Source organism: Sminthopsis crassicaudata, chromosome 5 (genome assembly GCF_048593235.1).
Source record: "Sminthopsis crassicaudata isolate SCR6 chromosome 5, ASM4859323v1, whole genome shotgun sequence".
Lineage (NCBI taxonomy): Eukaryota > Metazoa > Chordata > Mammalia > Dasyuromorphia > Dasyuridae > Sminthopsis > Sminthopsis crassicaudata.
Genome location: NC_133621.1, coordinates 107,530,388 through 107,549,118, shown reverse-complemented (window position 1 = coordinate 107,549,118; position 18,731 = coordinate 107,530,388). Strand labels below are relative to the sequence as shown.

The window sequence follows — 18,731 nt, the reverse complement described above, 5'->3', positions numbered from 1 at the left end:
TGATACTGTACGAGGATGTATGCTGATGGAAGTGGATTTCTTCAACATAGAGAAGAGCTAATCCAATTCCAATTGATTAATGATGGACAGAACCAGCTACATCCAGAAAAGGAACACTGGGAAATGAATGTAAACTGTTATTTTTACCTTCTGAATCCAATTCTTCCTGTGCAACAAAAAATTCGGTTCTACACACATATATTGTATCTAAATTATACTGTAATATATTTAACATATATAAGACTGCTTGCCATCTGGGGGAGGGGGTTGGGGGAGGAAGGGAAAAAATCTGAATAGAAGTAAGTGCAAGGGATAATGTTGTAAAAAATTACCCATGCATATGTACTATCAAAAAATGTTATAATTATAAAATAAAATAAAAAATTAAAAAAAAAAAAAAAAAAAAAAAGAAAGAAATTGGAATTGAGACCCTATTCCACTCCCGGGATCCAAACTTGCTTCTAATCTTATTCCTTGCTTGGAACACAGGAGAATTAGAGATCCCAGCTCTGATCATCCCAGAAAGGTACTATCGAACAAAGGGCCCTTCCTTACTCTTCCAGGTAGAGAGTAATTAGCAACAAAACTGATAACTGGCATCTGTTCCAGAATCCCATACCATCCTTCTGGGAAACAATCCCTAAGCAGTATTCCTTGTGGCCAGCTGGTTTCTATCTCCAGCATCCCTGGACTCTTTCTCTGTCTTTTCTTTCTGACCAATACAGGTTATCTGACCAATAATTCACTGACTTTTTTCTTAGATTTTTATAATCAGCAATTGATCTGATGCATTTTCTAGATCTGCTTAGAAGAATTTTAGGAGGTAAAGTGGAGTTTGCTATATTTTTTCCTGCTATTCCACCATCTTGGCTCCTTAATAAATCCTCACAAGGAGAGTTAAGTGGCCTAGTAATGAGAGCACCAGCCCTGGAGTTAGAAGGATTTGATCTCAAATCCAGACATTAGTTCTGAGATCTTAGGCAAGTCACTTAATCCTCATTGCCTTCAAAAAACAAAACAAAACAAAACAAAAATAAATAAAATAAATAAATCTTTAATAAATGCCTATTGACTTGACTCAGACTAGCACATACAACATACAAGCCAAGCTTTATTTAATACTTAAAAAGAAAGAGAGGAAAATAAAAAGACATTCACCCAAGCAGGTCAACAATTTACCTTTACAGTGAATCTCTAACTCTAAAGAGTACCTATGTAGTCACCTCCAAATATGTCATATCACCCTCAAGTTGAGCCTCCCTCCCAAACAATAAAATAAAAATGGTTAAGGAAATCTAGAAATTTGCCCTTCCCATTAAGTCTCTTCTTCCTTTCGGGTCACAGAGCAAGTAAATATCTGAAACTGGATCTGAACTCTTCTTACATAGTCCACCTAACTCATAGTACTAAGGAAGGACAAGATCTAATATTTTTCCATCTTGAAATTGTCACTCTTGTTTATTAGTTCCAGCTTCCTCATTCAGGGAAGCTTAATCAACAAAGTTCTTAATTGTTTTTCCTTTGCCTTCTCACTGCTCCTGGATAAAGTTTCAGTTGTTCTTGGCTTTCCTTAGTGATGTCACCCCTGGATTCCATCTTTGGAGCTCTACGATTAGCTATAGGAACTTCAAATGAAGTTCCTTCTGTGTGGAATAGAGAGAGATAAGGTTAAGAACTTACAGGAATGTATGAATTCTTTTTTTGTATTTTATTTTCATTATTTCTGTGTTTCCCCTATAACTTGTGTAATATGTGCAGGCTCATATGTACTTGAGCCTTGGCCAGCTATAGCTATATTTACTTAACCTGAGCTGATGACATTTATCAGTATTTGACATTTATTAATATTTGGGGTCTATTCATTTGACCATTATCTGAAGCCTGAAGGCCTGATTTTCTGTTTCCTAGAAATCAGGAGATTTCCAGGAAAAAGAAACCTTCCATTCCTATCTCTCTCAATAGCAACAACCAATTAGATGCCTCCCCCCCTCCCTTCTCAATGCTCTCTTCCTTGTGATGTAATTTCTTGTATAAGAGCTGTATACCTTTACTACTTCTTTAGCCCTCCTACCACGAGCTTTCTCTTTCTTATCTCATGATGAGATAGCTCATCCTCTGGAGGTTTTCAATAAACAACTTTTCTGCTTTCTACTGAGTGATCTCTGAGTAGTCATTTTGGGTAAAGGTCTTCTACATTCCTCACAATTCCATGAAACCAAGCTCCAGTCTCCCAATTGTAGCCTTTTCCTTACTGAATAATATACTTTTCTCTGCCTATGTATTGGTCCTCGCTTTAAAATACCAAGTCCAATAATATAGTCAAGCTATGTGACTCAATAAATTATCCTCTATGCCACCTTAGTGGAGATTAGTGATTACTCCATTGGGCAAATGGACCAGGCAAATTCACCCCTTATCAAACAGCAAATCTTGTGAAGGAATTCGATACTTATAGCCGCAAGTACTAGAAGAATTCCAGAAAGCTTTCAGGTTCTATAATGGCATTTACAATAATGCTCCAGATGTGAAGACAGCCAACACAACTGTCTAACCTAGGGATCATATTTTTGTTTTACTGGCAAGTTGTGTCAAATTGGTCTGGTCCCCTGAACAGATGATTTTAGGGGGTGTTGATTCATCTCTACTATTGGTTGATTTAATCTAGAAGCTGTTATATTTGGTAGAACAAAAAGACTCCCACAATCAGTTACAAGATTCCATGTGGGGTTGCAAACCATAGTTGAAGAAGCTGGGGTCTAGAGAAAGTCCTTGAACCTACATTTTCCTTATTTTCTATCTACTGTACCAAACTGTTCCTCTATAATAAAAATGTAATAATAACAATTGGCATTTATCTAGAATTCTAAGTTTACAAAGTATTTTATATACATGATCTTTTTGAGTCTCATCAAAGTTCTGTGAGGCAGATGGTGTCAGTAACAGTCCCCATTTTATAGATTAAAAAAATGAAGGTTTAATTAAGGAGGTTTTAAGTTTCCTAAGGCTGTCATGCTAGCATGTGCTTTACTCATGTCTTCAAAGTTGAAGCCCAAGACTCCACTAGACTCCCCTAATTCTTGACATAATTGAGCAGAAAGGGATCGAGAGGCCACCTAGTCCAACTCTCTCAAGTTCACAAACTGAGTTAATAATTCTGAGAAATGTGAAATAACTTGACCTAGGCTACAAAGCAAGCTAGCATCTAATCTAGGACTAGATCTAAGTCTATGAATATTCATCCTTCCTTATGCTATAATTCCTGTGATTTCATTTTGGAAGACTGTTGTTGCATTTTCATGGACCCGTGGGACTTCCCAAGATTTCCAAGGGCTAGATTCCTCAGGGGAGAGCCTGAATGGCCAAGAAACAAACACCTTGCCCCATGAAGACAGTTTTCCTCTATTGTTTCATTTCTCCTTCTTCTAGGCTTCCCAGCATATGCCTGATTTCCTTTTGCTCACAACTCACAGTTCATCTGTTACTAAGCTACAAAGCTGATTTGGATAGAGTGGAATCCAAGAGGTTTACTAATGCAAGCTTTTGGCAGTGGTTGACTCTTCTCTCTGATGTGGTTTGAGCTATTAAGCACTGAACAGAATGTTGGGTACATGTCGATACAACTTAGTGATGTGCTCACTTCTGTAGGTGGAGATGAAGCTGGTGACTTTGCCTGCACTTACACTCCCTTCTCTGTAAGGAAGGCATTCTATTTGAGTCATTTTCCCCAGGAGAAAAGCACAATTTTTTTTAATTTTCATGAGATCCTCCTCATGACAACTCTGAGATAATAAAGGGGAATAAAGAAGATATTTGTATGTTTACGTTACAGAAAAGGAAGAAAAGGTCTATATCACTATTTTATTGTTCTTTAGTTGTTCTCAATCTTATCCAACTCTTCACAACCCTATATGGAGTTTTGTTTTTCTTTTTAAAAAATTGATAATATCTGTTTATTTTTCCAAATACATGCAAAGATAGTTTTTACCATTCACCTTTGCAAAATCTTGTGTTCCATGTTTTTCTCCCTCTCTTCCTGCAACCCCCTCCCATAGATAGTAAGCAATCCAGTATAGGTTAAACACATGCAATTCTTCTAAACATATTTCCATAGTCGTCATGCTGTGCAAGAAAAATTATACCAAAAGGTAAAAGGAAAAACGTACACGCACACACACACACACACACACACACACACACACACACAAACAAGCAAACAAAAATGAAGATACAATGCTTTGATTCACATTGAGTCTCTCTGGATGCAGATGACCTTTTCCATCACAAGTCTATTGGAATTGTCTTGAATCACCTCATTGTTGAAAACAACCATATACATATGAATTTTCATGGCAACGATACCAGAGTTATTTGCCATTTCTTTCTCTGGTTCATTTTACAGATAAGGAAACTGATGCAAACGTGATTAAATCACTTGACCAGGGTCACACAGCTAGAGTCTGAAACTGAATTTGAACTCAGATCTTCCTGATTCTAGATTCGGTGCTCCATCCACCATACCAGCTAGCTGCTCCTACATAGTTATTATAACAATACATTGGTTCGGATAGTTAAAACAAGAAACTAAAAAGGTGATGCAACGTATAATGCACTGGGATTATAGCTAGTTAAGAAGACCCTAGTCCAAATCTCACCTCAGATATGTGACCAGTGGGTCAAGGCACTGACTTACCTCAGTTTTTCTCAATTGTAAAATTAAGATAATAACAGCACCTACCTCCTAGAGAAATGAAATAATATTTATAAAGTTCTTAGCGCAGTGCCGGTCACATACTATAAAAATGCTTATTCCTTCTTTCTGTAGAAGGTCAAAGTCAAGGTCCTTGTCTGGTGACAGAGCAAAAAGAACCTTGTACCATATTTCTAATCTTGGTTGCTAACTTCCATTAGTCACGAGAGAAACTTAGCAGAAGAATGTGGATGATTCAAAATAACTCATCTCTTTTCCAGGAAAAAACACCTCAAGCATGTGTTTATGTGGATGGATTGGGAGAGCTTATCACTATATAATAATGCCAGTTGCATTCAGCCCATTTTATGGATGAAGAGACTAAGGCTTAATGTGGTTATAACTTTCCTATGATTTGGCATGCTAGATATGTCATACTTAGCATTGAAGCCATGTTTCCTAAGTCTAAGTCCAAGCTCTTCCCAATAGACTCCCCTGGAGCTTGATAAATTCAAGCTGAAAGGGATCATTAAGGTCATCTAGTCCAACTTTCTCATGTTCACAGATCAAGAGAACAAGGCTTAGTATTTTATTTTTTTTATAAAGTGGGCACATTTTTTTTGCCCAGAGAGCAAACAGGGAGGAAAAAAAATAACATCTGCTATATTAAGTTTTTCCACTATGTTAAGCTAACAAATGACCCCATGATCCCATGATCAAGAAGGTGCATAATAGCTTAAGGGGCTTAGGATACATATTAATGATTAGACATGGACTCTGGCCCCAGAAGCCCACAGTCTAATATTAGAAAGTACATTCCTCCCATCCCTGATTAGGGTGCACATGGACCTATTTCAATGCCTATTAAATGGATGTGAGGGAGCCTTCCAGACTCCAATTCTCTTCATCATAACATAAATCAGGCTAGAGGATGCCTTTAAAATATTTGTTATTATTGAGATCTTTAATATCATCACCCTCATTTCTAAATATACACCTCGGTGCTCCTTGTCAGTAAGCCAGAAGAGTAAGAAGAGAAAATATTTTAAAAGTTCAGTAAAGCTAACCAATACTTCTACTGTCTAATAGTATATCTGTAAACCCATAGTAACCTGCCCCTGCCAAGAAGTGAGATCAGTATATTTTTCTTATCTTTTCTTTGGGTACAGGCTGAGGACACTTTCTTAAATGCTTAAAAGTAACTCCTTCCATAAGGAAGAGAATCCTATGGGTCCTACCAGAAGGGATGAGAGAACATGTTTTAATAAATCCTTTGAATTCCACTGTGTTCTAATCAGCTTTATAGCTTGGTGAAAATGACCTCTGAAGTGTAAAAGAAAGAGGGAAAAGCATATACTGAGGATCACAGAGGAAAGGGAGACAAACATAGAAAGACTAAGAAACTAGTGTTTCACTTATCTCCTGGTCACTTGGCTTCTTGTCTGGGGATCTAGATGATGAATACAGAATCAGAGGGCAGCTTACAAAGCCCCACAGGTTAGTGAAAACAGAAGCCCAACCCCACCCCACAGAAAGGAATTCATGGAATTGTGGTAAAGAAAGAAAAGCAAAGTGTCTAGGAATCTGTGTTCTCAGGCAAACTCAGATACGTGGCACAGATGGTAGAATGATGGGCTTGGAGTCTTAAACTCTCATCTTCCAGAATTAAAATCTGGCCTTAGACATTTACTAGCTGTATGATCCTGACAAGTCACTTAATCCTGTTTGCCTCAGTTTCCTCATCTGTAAAATGAACTGGAGAAAGTATTTTTGCCAAGAAAATCCCAAATGAGGTCACAAAAAGTCAGTGGTACCTCAAAGTTATTTTAATTTGCTTTTCTTTAATCAATAGTGATTCAGAGTATTTTTATATGATAAGAATATATTTATCTGAAAATTGTTTTTATCCTTTAAATGTTTATCTAATTGTTGCTGCATACCTCTCAGATTGGCTAAGATGATAGGAAAAGATATTGACAAATGTTGGAGAGGGTATGGGAAAACTGAGACACTAATACATTATTGGTAGAATTGTGAACGATCTGATCCAATCATTCTGGAGAGCAATTTGGAACTGCTCAAAGAGCTATCAAACTGTGCCTAACTTTTGATCCATCACTGTTTCTACTGGGCCTGTATCTCAAAGAGATCTTAAAGGAGGGAAAGGGACCCACATATGCAAAAATTTTTTGTAGTGGTAAGGAACTGGAAACTGAGTAGTTCCTATCATTGGGGAGTGGATGAATAACTTAGAGTATATGAATGTTATAGGATATTATCATTCTTTAAGAAACAATCAATGGGGTGATTTCAGAAAGGTCTGGAGAGACTTACACGAACTGATGCTAAATGAAGAGCCATTGTACACAGTAACAAGATCATGTGATGATCAACTGTGATGGATGTGGCTCTTTTCAACAATGAGGTAATTCAGATCAATTCCAGTAGATCTATTATATAGAGAACCATCTGCAACCAGAGAGAGGACTATGGGGACTGAATGTGGATCACATAGTATTTTCACCTTTTTTTGTTGTCGATTGTTTGGGGGGGTGTCCTATTTTTTTTCCTTTTTGATCTGATTTTTCTTGTGCACTATGAAATATGTTTAAAAGAATTGCACATTTAACCTGTGTTGGGTTACTTGCTGTCTTGGGGAGGAAGGAAAAAAATTTGGAACATAAGGTTTTAAGGGTAAATGTTGAAAATTATCTTTGCATGTGTTTTGAAAAAATAAAAAAAAAACTATTATAAAACAATTAGTGCAGGACCTCAGATAGCAAGTTGCAAATGTAACCAGCTCTCTAAAATGCTTTGCCAGCCTTAAAATGCTCTACACAAAGGTTGGTGTTCTGAGATTCCTTTCAGCTCTAATGGATCATAGATTTGGAGATGGATGGTACCTTAAAAGTCATCCAATCTCATTCCTTTGTTTGGAGTGAAATAAATTTACAAATGAGATAACTAAGGCACAGTTTAAGTGTCCAAAGGCAAGATCTGAATCTAGCCTTCCTGACCCCAAATCCAGAACTTAATCTGCTCTTCCACACTGCCTCAGGAATTCATCTTGCCTTCCCCCTCTTTTCTCCTTTACTCTAAGTTTAGAGAATAATGCCTTTCTGGAAAGAACAGAACACCATTAGAGAAGAAATGTAATCTGGCCTGTCTTTAACTCAGGTGAATAAAAAGGATGATTGGCAAGGGGTACATGAGTCAGATGTGACTGAATGGTTAAACAATAACAAAAACCATAATCCATTGAAATGGCAGGACTGGTGAGACAAAATTAAGCTGATTGAGGGAATGGTTAACTCAAAGGTTCTCAGTCAAATCCCCTTAGTGCAGCTTGTTCTGAAACCAAGAAACACAAGAAGCCTCTCGTGACCTCCTCCCTCTACAATCCTTTCCCCTGGAATGTGAGAGCTCTTAAATCATAGTTTGCCCTGAGATGATTCACAATATCAATTTTTGAGGCTCTTGATAACAAAAGTGGTGACATGGAAGGAGGACTTCTGGAAAACTCTAGCCACTTCACCTGTCTTCCAGGTAATCTCTCAGGTAAGGCTGGAATTCAACTCTGACCTTCAGATTCCTCTAAGTGACTGCCTAATATGATGGAATTTTATGGGAGCCAGCAGGGAGACCTTTTTGAACCACAAGGTTGTTATTGTTGTTTTTGAAAGAAGGGGAAAGAAAAGACGAACAGAATCAATGGTGAACAAATCTAGGTTAAAGTTAGACAAAGCACTAGCTATAAAACAGTTTAAGCTTCATGGGTTTTAATAAAAGCAGAGACCAACTTGTAGACAATTGGCTCCAAGACAGTTACTGAACCAATAGTCATGATAGCTCAGAGACAGCTCCCAGACAGATGGGAATCCTGTGTATGCATACTGATTGGGTAGCAGAAGATCACAGGATTCAGAGGCAGAAGGAACCTGAGTTATCACAAGAGAAAATTTGAGACCCAGAAAAGGGAAAAGGCAAGCCCCAGATCACATAGTATGCAAATGCAGGTTCTCTGCCTCCATATTCAGAAAACTATATTACATAATAACAGAAATACCAGTATATAGCTTTTCCTATTTTGTATAACATCACACATTCTTTCTTAATAGAGATACGGGACAGAAACTGAAACTCAAAGTTTTAAAAACAAATGTAAAAATTGTTTTAAATGTAACTGGGGGAAAATAAAAGTATTAAATGTATATATATATATATATATATATATATATATATATATACATAAATACACACAAATACACACACACACACATACATACATACATACAGTAGTTTGGATGAGGTGGAAGTAGAAGAGCACCAAAGGCAGGTTGTTTTATGGGGCTCAAATAGTATGATTGAGACTCAGAAGAAAGTCATAGAAACAAAAGATAAAAATTTTCTATTACTTATGTGGTTCAAATGTTTTTTGGGAGAGGGAAAGCAATTGGAGTTAAATGATTTGCCCAGTGTCCCACAGCTGATAAGTGTCTGACGCTGGATTTGAACTCAGGTTCTCCTTACTCCAAACTCAGTGCTCTATCCACTGCCTTCAGCAACAGAGCACTTATGAGCCCTCCACAATGCATGGTTTTCTGGAGACGGGGCATTCACTGTATTTATCTCCAGTCTTGGCAACCAGACATAGAAACGTCAAAAACATTTTTTTTAAACAATAAAATCTCAGTAGCTGAAAGAATAAGATGTTCTGTACATGCTGACCCATGAAGTTTCCCATTCATTTGGTACCAGCTTGTATACAGAAAAGCTTGGAGAGTGACAGCTATGAGGATGAGTTCTGATTTTGATTATTCTCCTAGTGTCTCTAGAAGCTCAATGCACCAGACTCCTCCCTCCTCCTTTTGGCTCCTACAACGTGGAGAAAGGCTCCGGCTGTTCCCTAGGGTCTGTTGTGGTTTTCTCATGTCAAGTGGGATATCAGCTAATAGGAAACAGAACCACCATTTGCCTCTTGGGGAATAATGGTACCATTTGGAGTCATCCTGAGCCCCAATGTGAGGAAGGTAATAAATTTATCCTGTCACATCACATGATGAAATGCTTCTGTTTCAAGGGACCCTATGGCTGGGATTGGCCATATCCTCTCACAGTTAAGTTTCCTTTTTGTTGTCTTCATCCCAGTTATCCCCAACCCACCTAATCATGGGAACCAAGGGGCAGTGATCATCTCTCTCATCAGTGGTGCCATCATCCTTGCCATCTCCATCTCATTTGTCATGTGCTGCCTGCAAGAAAGGGGGCTGAGGAGCAGCTCTATGGCTACTCATGCCATGTAAGTATTTCATATTAGGAAAAATTAAGTTCCTAGGACATATAGCAAGCTGGTCTAAGGTCTATCTTAGGAGATAGAATATAATAATAATGATAATGATTAAAATAATTATAAACACTAAAAATAACTTGTCTTTAGATGGAGCCTATTATGTATCAGTATCAGGCAATTAGGTAGTAGGATAGATCACTGGGCTAAAGTCAGAAAGATTCTTCTTTGAGTTCAAATCTGGCATCACATACTTAGTAGCTGTATGAATCCCGGTCACTTCACCCTGTTTGACTCAATTTCCTCTTCTGTAAAATGAACTAGAGAAGGAAATGGCAAACCTCTCCAGTATCTTTGCCAAGAAAACCCCAAATGGGGCCATGAAGAATTGGACCTGATTGAAAAATGACTGAAAGACAACTATGTACCAGGCTTTATAAATATTATTTCATCCCTCTCAACAACTTAGATGCTATTATCATCACCATTTTACAGTTAAGGAAACTGAAAAAAGTCACTTAATATGATTTGCTCAGGTTTACATGGCTAATATCTGAGAGTAGATTTCAACTCAGATCTTCTAGACTCAAGCCCAGCACTCTGTCCACTGGATCACCTAATTGCCTTGAAAGAACTTTAGATCCTAGCATTCTTTGGCAGAGGAATCACAATCAAATGAACAGTTTGTAGGAGGTATCGGGGGCCAATGCAAAAGAGACCTGAGATCTTCATGACTATAAGAAACACTATGATAGAAGTCGGAAAAACTGAGTCAAAAACAAGTATTAACATATTCCTCTACTCTTCAACCATAAGTTCATAGAATTTCCATTTCTGAAAAGAGAATCTCTTATCTTATTCCCTCATTTTATAGATGAAGCAATTGAGCTTGAGTCTAGAAAGTAGAAATAACTAAAACTAACCAGGTATTAAGTAACAGAACCAGGATTTGCATCTCCACTTATTGATTCCATATTTAGTGTTAACTATCCTGCCTTCAGACTTACTGAATTTTGGATTTTCTGAATATAGCCAACATACAAACTTACAGAGTACTCTTCTCTGATATACTGACTGGCTCCAAAGTTGGAGGACCTGGATTCAAATCCTTTTACTGTTATTTAATAGCTATCTGACCATGGTTAAATCCCTCTATAGGATAGCTAGGAGACATAGTGGATAGAGCACTGGGCCTGAAGTCGAGAAGACTTGAATTCAAATCCAGTCTCATTCACTTACTAGCTATGTGGCCTTGGGCAAGTCATTTACCCTTTTTACCTCAGTTTCCTCATCTGTAAAATGAACTAGAGAAGGAAATGGCAAACCTCTCTAGTACCTTTACCAAGAAAACTCTAACGGAGTCACAAAGAATTGGACAGGACAAATCCCTTTATCTCCATGTCTATTTTATCTGTATGATGGAATGAATATGTTAGACTAGAAGGTTTCTGAAATCTCTTCCAGTTCAGAGCTATAATCCTTTGATTACTGGAAGTTCTGATTTCTCACTTCATGCTAGGAAGTGTCTTAACTGAAGCTTCACCAAAGATAGCAGCACCACTCAGTGGAGAAATCCAGACCTCTTCTTCCTCCTCCTTTCCCTCCCTCTCTTCCTCCTCCCCCACTCCCAACACCCCCTACTGAGGAGAGACTTTGCTGTATCAAGGACAGAACACTAGAGTGAACCAGTTACTTTTAGTTTGGTTTTTAAATAAACTCAAAGCTCTGTCCAATCCCTTAGCACTGTCCATGGTCCTGCTCTATCAGTATTATATTACAGGTTAGGCAAACTTGATTAAAACTGCAACATCCGTTGCTACAGCTCTATTGGGACCTTCTGATGATATACAGCCACCACAATGCATTTCCCATCCATCCATGATCATAATTCAATTCTTCCAAGATTCTAAGAGTGTTCTCATATTGAAGCTTCAATTCCTTATCACAAAGACTTTGGATATACCCACATCCCTTCCAAAAAACTAAGACAAGCAAAAGGAAAGAAATGTTGCACCAATTTAACTCCAGCAATTCCAAAGGCTCACCTTGCTGTTTAAGTCACAGAATTATAAATGTAGAGCTGGAAGGGACCTCAGAGACCTTCTAGTCCAATATCCTCATTTTACTCATGAAGAAACTGAAACCCAGGGGTTAAGTGACTTGCCCAAGATAACACAGGAAATATGCATCAGAAGTGGGATTTGAACCTAAGATCTCCAAATCCAGAGCCAGTGTTCTTTGCCTTGTGAGGATGTAATAGGGTCTGCTTATCTCATTTCATAATGTATCTTTGTTTGAACCCTCTACCTACATCAAGGCAGGACAAATTCAAGCAATCTTATTTTTCTCTAAATCCAAAACCATTTAGTCATGAACATTGATACTTTGTGAGAGAAGGGGAAAAAGAATCAGGTAGAAGAGCTATTCATTTGGTCCATTCCTCTCTCTTCCTCAGCTCTCCAAATTAAGAAAATGAAGTTAGTAGCTTCTACTGTTTGGGCAAGAGAAAAGCTTGAAGGATGAAGAGAGAACCTATCCTCCATATCATGATAATGCTCTTTATCATCTTCACCTCATTTCTGAAAAGTTTGGAACCTATTCACCTCCTTAAGTCAAGGGCCTTAAGACTATCCCTCAACACAGGGAAGCTTTTAACCAAGGCACACAAATGGAGGAGAGTGATAACTGTATCCCTTCTCGAATCTATCACCCATGTTATGACAAGCTAGGAAAGCAGAGGAAACTATTCAAATCAAGTTATCTAGCCAGAGCCTTCACAGATTCTTGGTCAGCGGTCCTCTGGACCATCCAGGGGATTTTATGTAAGGCTTTTGTCTTAGGAACTTCTATTTGGGAATTTTGCTGAGAATTCCTTGTTTGGCAAGAATTTCAAAGCAATCATCCCAACTTTAGACCAGGAAGCACTGAGAAAATAGCTGCAATGAGGAAAGAATCAAGGTCTTCTTAAAACCTTAGCTATGAACTCACTATATCAAGGATTCTTTACCTTTTTTGTATCATGGCTCGCTTTTAGTCTAATGAAGCTTATGGATTCCTTTTCAAAATAGTATTTTAAACACATAAAATACATAGGATTACAAATGAAACCAATTATGAAATGAAAATGCAGTTTTCCTTATCCAAGTTCATGAACCCCCTGAAATTAATTCACAAATCCTTTAGGGGATAATTCTAAGGGTGGGGTGGAGTTAATGGACTGCAGTTAAGAATATCTGCACTAGAGGCTATGTTCATTTTGCCTATGAAAAAGAACATGATTGTTTTTATTAAGGAAAATCCTGCCTTTCTTAAGATTAAACATCATCAATCCATAGGTTTATTTCCACAGAGTCAAAACCATCATTTCAGCATCCTCTCATGGCTATTATAGATAAACAACATGAGATGACCCCCAGGACAAAGAGAGCGCCATAATACTCTGGTCAGAAGGGCTGGCAAGGATGCATTCTTCGCAACATATATACCTGTTATATAGGATTGAGATTGGCAATGGAGAAGGTAGAAGATGCGCTAATGGAGAACTATTTCTGAAATAAGTGTTGTGCTAGGGATTGGAATAACTGTCTTCGAATCTTAGTTCTTTCACAGTGGTACAAACTTGGGCAAAACCATTCTGTATCTCTGGTCCTCAATTGTCTGATCTATAAAATGAGTGCTATGTATATCTCACTGGGTTATTTGTAAGTCTCAAAAGAGATCAGATATGTAGATTGCTTTGCAAACCCATGCAAATGCCAACTTTTTCTCACCATCCTTGCTTTCCTGCCCAACCTCATAAGTTTCCCATGTTATTCTTCCTAGAACAGGCAAGCCAAAATAAGGTAGAATAAAAGCAGAATTCAGAGAGTTCACCTTGTGGTTTCTGTTTGGTGGTGAGATGCACACTTAGCCCCAAATCAACTATTCAGCAATGGCGCTATTTTACTTCAAAAACAGAAACTCCTCCAGGAAGGTAAGAGAAGAGATTCCATGCTACTTTTGTCCACAGTAATATGACAAAACCTTTCACAGATTATTGTTGATCTGGAAAGGAGTTTAGAGATGATCTAATCCAAATCTTTCATTTTAAAGCTGAAAAAGATGAAAAAGGGAAGTTCAAGGTGGGAGAGAATCTCCAACTTCCAATGCAATGCTGTCTTTTTTCTGGGATAACAGAGGATTTTCTGTGTTTTGCTTTGATTTTTCCTTATAGATATCACCAAGGGAGAATGTCTAACACAAGAAGAGCTGATCCAACTGACAAAATGTTACAGAGGCATGTGGGGGCTGACAGGAAGGACCAGAGACAGAGAGAGAGCCTTGCTACTCAACTAAGCTCCATTTATTCTGGCAACCTTTCAATCTATGACAACTGGGGCTTTCAGAGGTATTATTCTTAACTAGGTTCATGGGACACTTTACATCCAGGTAGGATCTCTCTTAGTTAGACAAGCATGAATCTTAAAATACTTTCTTTTGGAAAGCAGAGGGGCACCTTTGAACTGAGCAGTAAGATGGACCAAACTAAAGAGTAGCATTAGCAAAGCAATGGGACCAGGGATACAGCCTGAAAATAAGGATGCTGGCAGAATTTGGAGCCAGTTCTATCCCTATACTCCTTCCCACTGTACTTCCAATCATTCCACAGCTTGGTTCCTCATCACAATCCTTGCCACACAACATTATGCATCTAATGTTCTGACCATCTCTTCATAATCATATATTATGTTTCTTGCTTCCCTATGTTTTATAAGGAAGCAGCATGACACAGTAGATAGAAACTGATCCCTGAACCCAAAATGATCTAGATTCAAGTACCATTGTGCCTGGGTGACTTGGGCAAGCCATTTTTCTCTCAATGCCGTTTAAAGAATCTTTCAAATCTTTCAGTATTATTGTTATCGTGCCTATGTACTATCTGTTCTATCGCTCACAACTTAACAAATATGCCAGGGTATTTTACACACATTTTCCACTAACTAAATCCCCACTAGCAAACCTACAAATAGGCCAACACATCGCTACCACACTCACTGATTTAAGCTGATACAGTCAATAACCTAAGGCAATAAGTGGCAGAAAGAGCCAGCCTGCATTGTTTACCTATACCAATGAAATCAAGAGTCTTGTCCCTATCCCCTCCATCATATGCAATTCCTATAGCTGAGTTTCATTATGGCATAATAGCACTTAAGAGCTAGCAGAGCCAGATTTGAACCTACTTCTGCCACTTTTATACACAATAACTTGAGAAAGTTACTTGATCTTTCCAGGACTCAGTTCCATTACTTATAAAAGCAAAAACAAATATAAATATATTTAAAATTTAATATATGTATATATACATAATATAAAATATAATATAAAAATTAATTATATTTAACTCAGACTAAGTACTATATATTCAATCAGAGAAAAATGTTCAGAAGTTTTTATTCAAGGAGGTGGCAAGTCCGAGTCCAATCTTGAGAATTGATTCAACATTTACTAAGCTACTACTATATAAGGTACTTTATTGGTCATTAAGAATAAAAAGAGAAAAACTGTCTCTGTTTCATGTATGGGTTTAATGATTTCTAAGGTCCCTTACTATCTAATGATCTTATAATTTTGTACAAGCAGAAGCTTTGCCCAGAGAGGGCAATCTGGGGCTCTGACATCTTGTGCCAGCAGAAGGTTATGTCTCCTTCTTCCCCACCCTAAGCTTCTCTTTACCCAAACCAACCTGTGTTTTTTGATTAGAGGGACCAGCAACATGTATTGATTTTGCTTATCAAAAAATAGAAGAATCATTCAGAGTTTTCTAATATCACAAGGGTCAATTGGGAAATTGTGGTCATGTGGCAGACAGCTTTTTCCTTCTAGTCACTTAGCACAATTTTGTGAAGATCCCTGAACCCAACTCTGTCAAGTGGAGGGGATACAATGAAAGCACAGAAAGTAAGAATTGATGCTGCAGATAGGGAGGCAGAAATGGATAGGAAAATGGTAGAGGAGCATAGTTGCTTTTTTATATTATGTAACTAATATTTTGATCTGACCCTGCGTAATTTTATGTGTATATATATATATATATATATATATATATATATATATATATATATATATATATATATATATATATATATATATGTATGTTGGGTATGTTTCCTTCTCTCTGTCTTACATAGAGGCAGCGTGGTATAAGCTGAAATAAGCCTTCAACTCTAACATTCAGCATGAGGGAGAAACATCTCCGTTGTCTTTTACAGCTCAGAAACAGCATTGAAACCTGAAGGGAAATAGGACAGGAGACAGACACAATTTGTTCATTCTGTTGTAGCCACGGACTTAGCATGGTTGCTCATGCTGACACAGCCTCCATTTGGATCATGGTCCTCTAAGTCTCATTCCTTTTTTTGTTCTACACAGGACTCAAGAGGCTCTGCCATGGGCCACTGTGCAGACTTTGGGTTCTGAAGTCCCACTCTTTACCCCAGTGGCCTTGCAGCAGGGATCCCAATCCCCTCCTCCCACTTATATATACCTACTCCAGGAGCCCAGGGACCTGCCTCTGCTGCTCCCAATTCCACACTGCTACACTCACCTTCCCAGAGAACCTCAGCTGGCATGTTCCTGGGGAAACAGCAGCAGCATGGGGGACAGAGATCAGGATGAACAGACCTAAAACACTTTCTCAACACATCCTTTGAGGTTTTCTAAAAAGATCTCGTTCCCTGAGCCTCCCTTTAAAGCTTCCTGATAAGGCACAGAGCAGAATAAGAAGACAAAAAGCCAGTGAGCCTTCAGAAGAGAAAAAATGCTTATGGTCCTCATATTCTTCCTGGAATCTTCAGCTCAGCTGAGTTCAGAACACACTTAAATCACCAACTGGCTCCCTACTGTAACATAAACTGTTTCACCGGGCTTTTGAAGCTATTCGGAATTTTTATCTAGTCTATATTTTCACATTGATGAAATCTTATTCTGTCCTCCACCCTAACTTTGCATACCAGTTTCTGATCTTCTTGTGACCCCTCAGATTTGGAAGGGTCTCCTTCCCACCTCCATGTTTTTGTTCAGGCTTTCTTTCTTGCCTAGAATGCTCTCCCTTCTTAGCTGTGTTCCTTGGTCTCCTTAGTTCCCTTTAAGATACTGCTGATACCACTGGCTACACAACGCTTTTCCTCATCCTACATGGATTTTAGTGTTCTCTCCCCTCTGCCATCTCCATTATCATTTTGCATTTTACTTTTTACATGTTTTGAATTTACTTATCAGCATGAATATTTTATTTTTGTAGTCCAGTGAACATAAGTTCCTTGAAAACAGGGACCATTCTATTTTAGTCTTTTTATCTGCAATGCTTTTCACATAGTAGTTGCTTTTAAAATGTTTGTTGAAATGAATTGAAAATGCAGCACTTTGACCTGCAGGAAAGAATTCTGAGGGGGTGAGGGAAGTAGAGAGCCTAAGTCTCCAAATCTATGAAAGTATATTGTACAGCTCAAGACCAGAAAGTTGGTTCAAATATAGCACAAGATTTGGAAAACTTCTCAACAACTTGGACAAGATGCTGGAATCCTTCCTTACATATTCAGAGAGAAGCCCCTACTTGTCTAGATTAGCTTAGGGGAATAGTCCTGTCCAGAGATAGGAAAAGTAGCTATTGAAATTAAAGTCCTATTAAATGAGCAACATTTAAATTATTGTAGAGACCATTCCAGCCACTAATTCACTCATTTGTATGTTGCATTTACCAATCAGAACAGAACCAACAGCAACATAAATCAAGTTCACTCTTTAAGCTGCCTCATGGGTACCAAAACAGTTGCAAAAACCCTTTCTTTTATTACCTCTAGGGGGCACTGACGGGCACCAATTTGTTGCTAAAAGCTCTTAGTAAATGAAATCAATTCTCTCCAAAAGAAATTGCTCAACTAAAGCACTATCCCTACTTCTGCTTCTAACTGCTATAGTTCCAAGGAAGCAGCTTTCCAGAGCAACCCCAAGCACGTGTACTACATCTACATCTACCTCTACATCTACCTCTACATCTACACCTCTCTCTCACTCTCTCTCTCACTCTCTCTCTCTCACTCTCTCACTCACTCTCTCTCTCTCACTCTCTCTCACTCACTCTCTCTCTCTCACTCTCTCTCTCACTCTCTAACTCTCTCTCTCACTCTCTCACTCTCTCTCTCTCACACACACACACAAGCTGCTTGCTCTCCTGTCATCCTCAATAGCTTTCATGAGATCCTGCTGGCTCCCACTGACTCATCTTTCATTTATAAAAGTCACACATTTTTCCTTTCATATTGGTAATCCCTATAAAACTATACTTTTGTTTCAAAGGGTTTGTATAATTTTTCATTTTCTTAGATTTGCCCTTTAGTGATAAAGCAACTGTATGTAAATTAGGTACCCTTCATGCTTTAATTCTGAAGTCTTCAAAGATGTAATAGTGGGTCTCTTTGATGCCCTTGTAATTTGTGTTTCTTCACTCTATTTAAAAATAAAAAATTTTTTAAAACTTTTAAATGAAATCTTTCTTTGCCTCTTTATAACATTAAACTATACCCACAATAAGTGAGACGTGGTTCTACATCATTAATAAAGAGATCCCAGTCCTCTATACAACAGATGATTTTCTCTCCAGAATTATCAAAAATCCATCTACAAGCTGTTTCTCCCCACACACTGTATTGTAGCAGTTTATATCAAAATAAAGTTCATTTTTCATGCATATACAGAAACTGTAGCTATATTATCTTT

The 18,731-nt window shown here is 38.0% G+C and overlaps 1 protein-coding gene across 2 annotated transcripts; it reads left to right on the top strand.

Annotated features, from left to right (window-relative positions):
* Positions 1 to 7,975: 7,975 nt before the first annotated feature.
* On the top strand, positions 7,976 to 18,497 carry LOC141543039 (uncharacterized). 2 transcript variants are annotated; one of them, XM_074267838.1, is made up of 5 exons: positions 7,976 to 8,245; positions 9,514 to 9,717; positions 9,836 to 9,986; positions 14,188 to 14,361; positions 16,386 to 18,497. In XM_074267838.1, the coding sequence occupies exons 1-5, from the start codon at positions 8,185 to 8,187 to the stop codon at positions 16,639 to 16,641; spliced, it is 846 nt and encodes a 281-aa protein (XP_074123939.1). In that variant the 5' UTR covers positions 7,976 to 8,184; the 3' UTR covers positions 16,642 to 18,497. The 2 variants fall into 2 exon arrangements, with proteins under 2 accessions (XP_074123939.1, XP_074123940.1); XM_074267839.1 differs by having other exon boundaries at positions 8,026 to 8,233.
* The last annotated feature ends 234 nt before the right edge of the window (positions 18,498 to 18,731 follow it).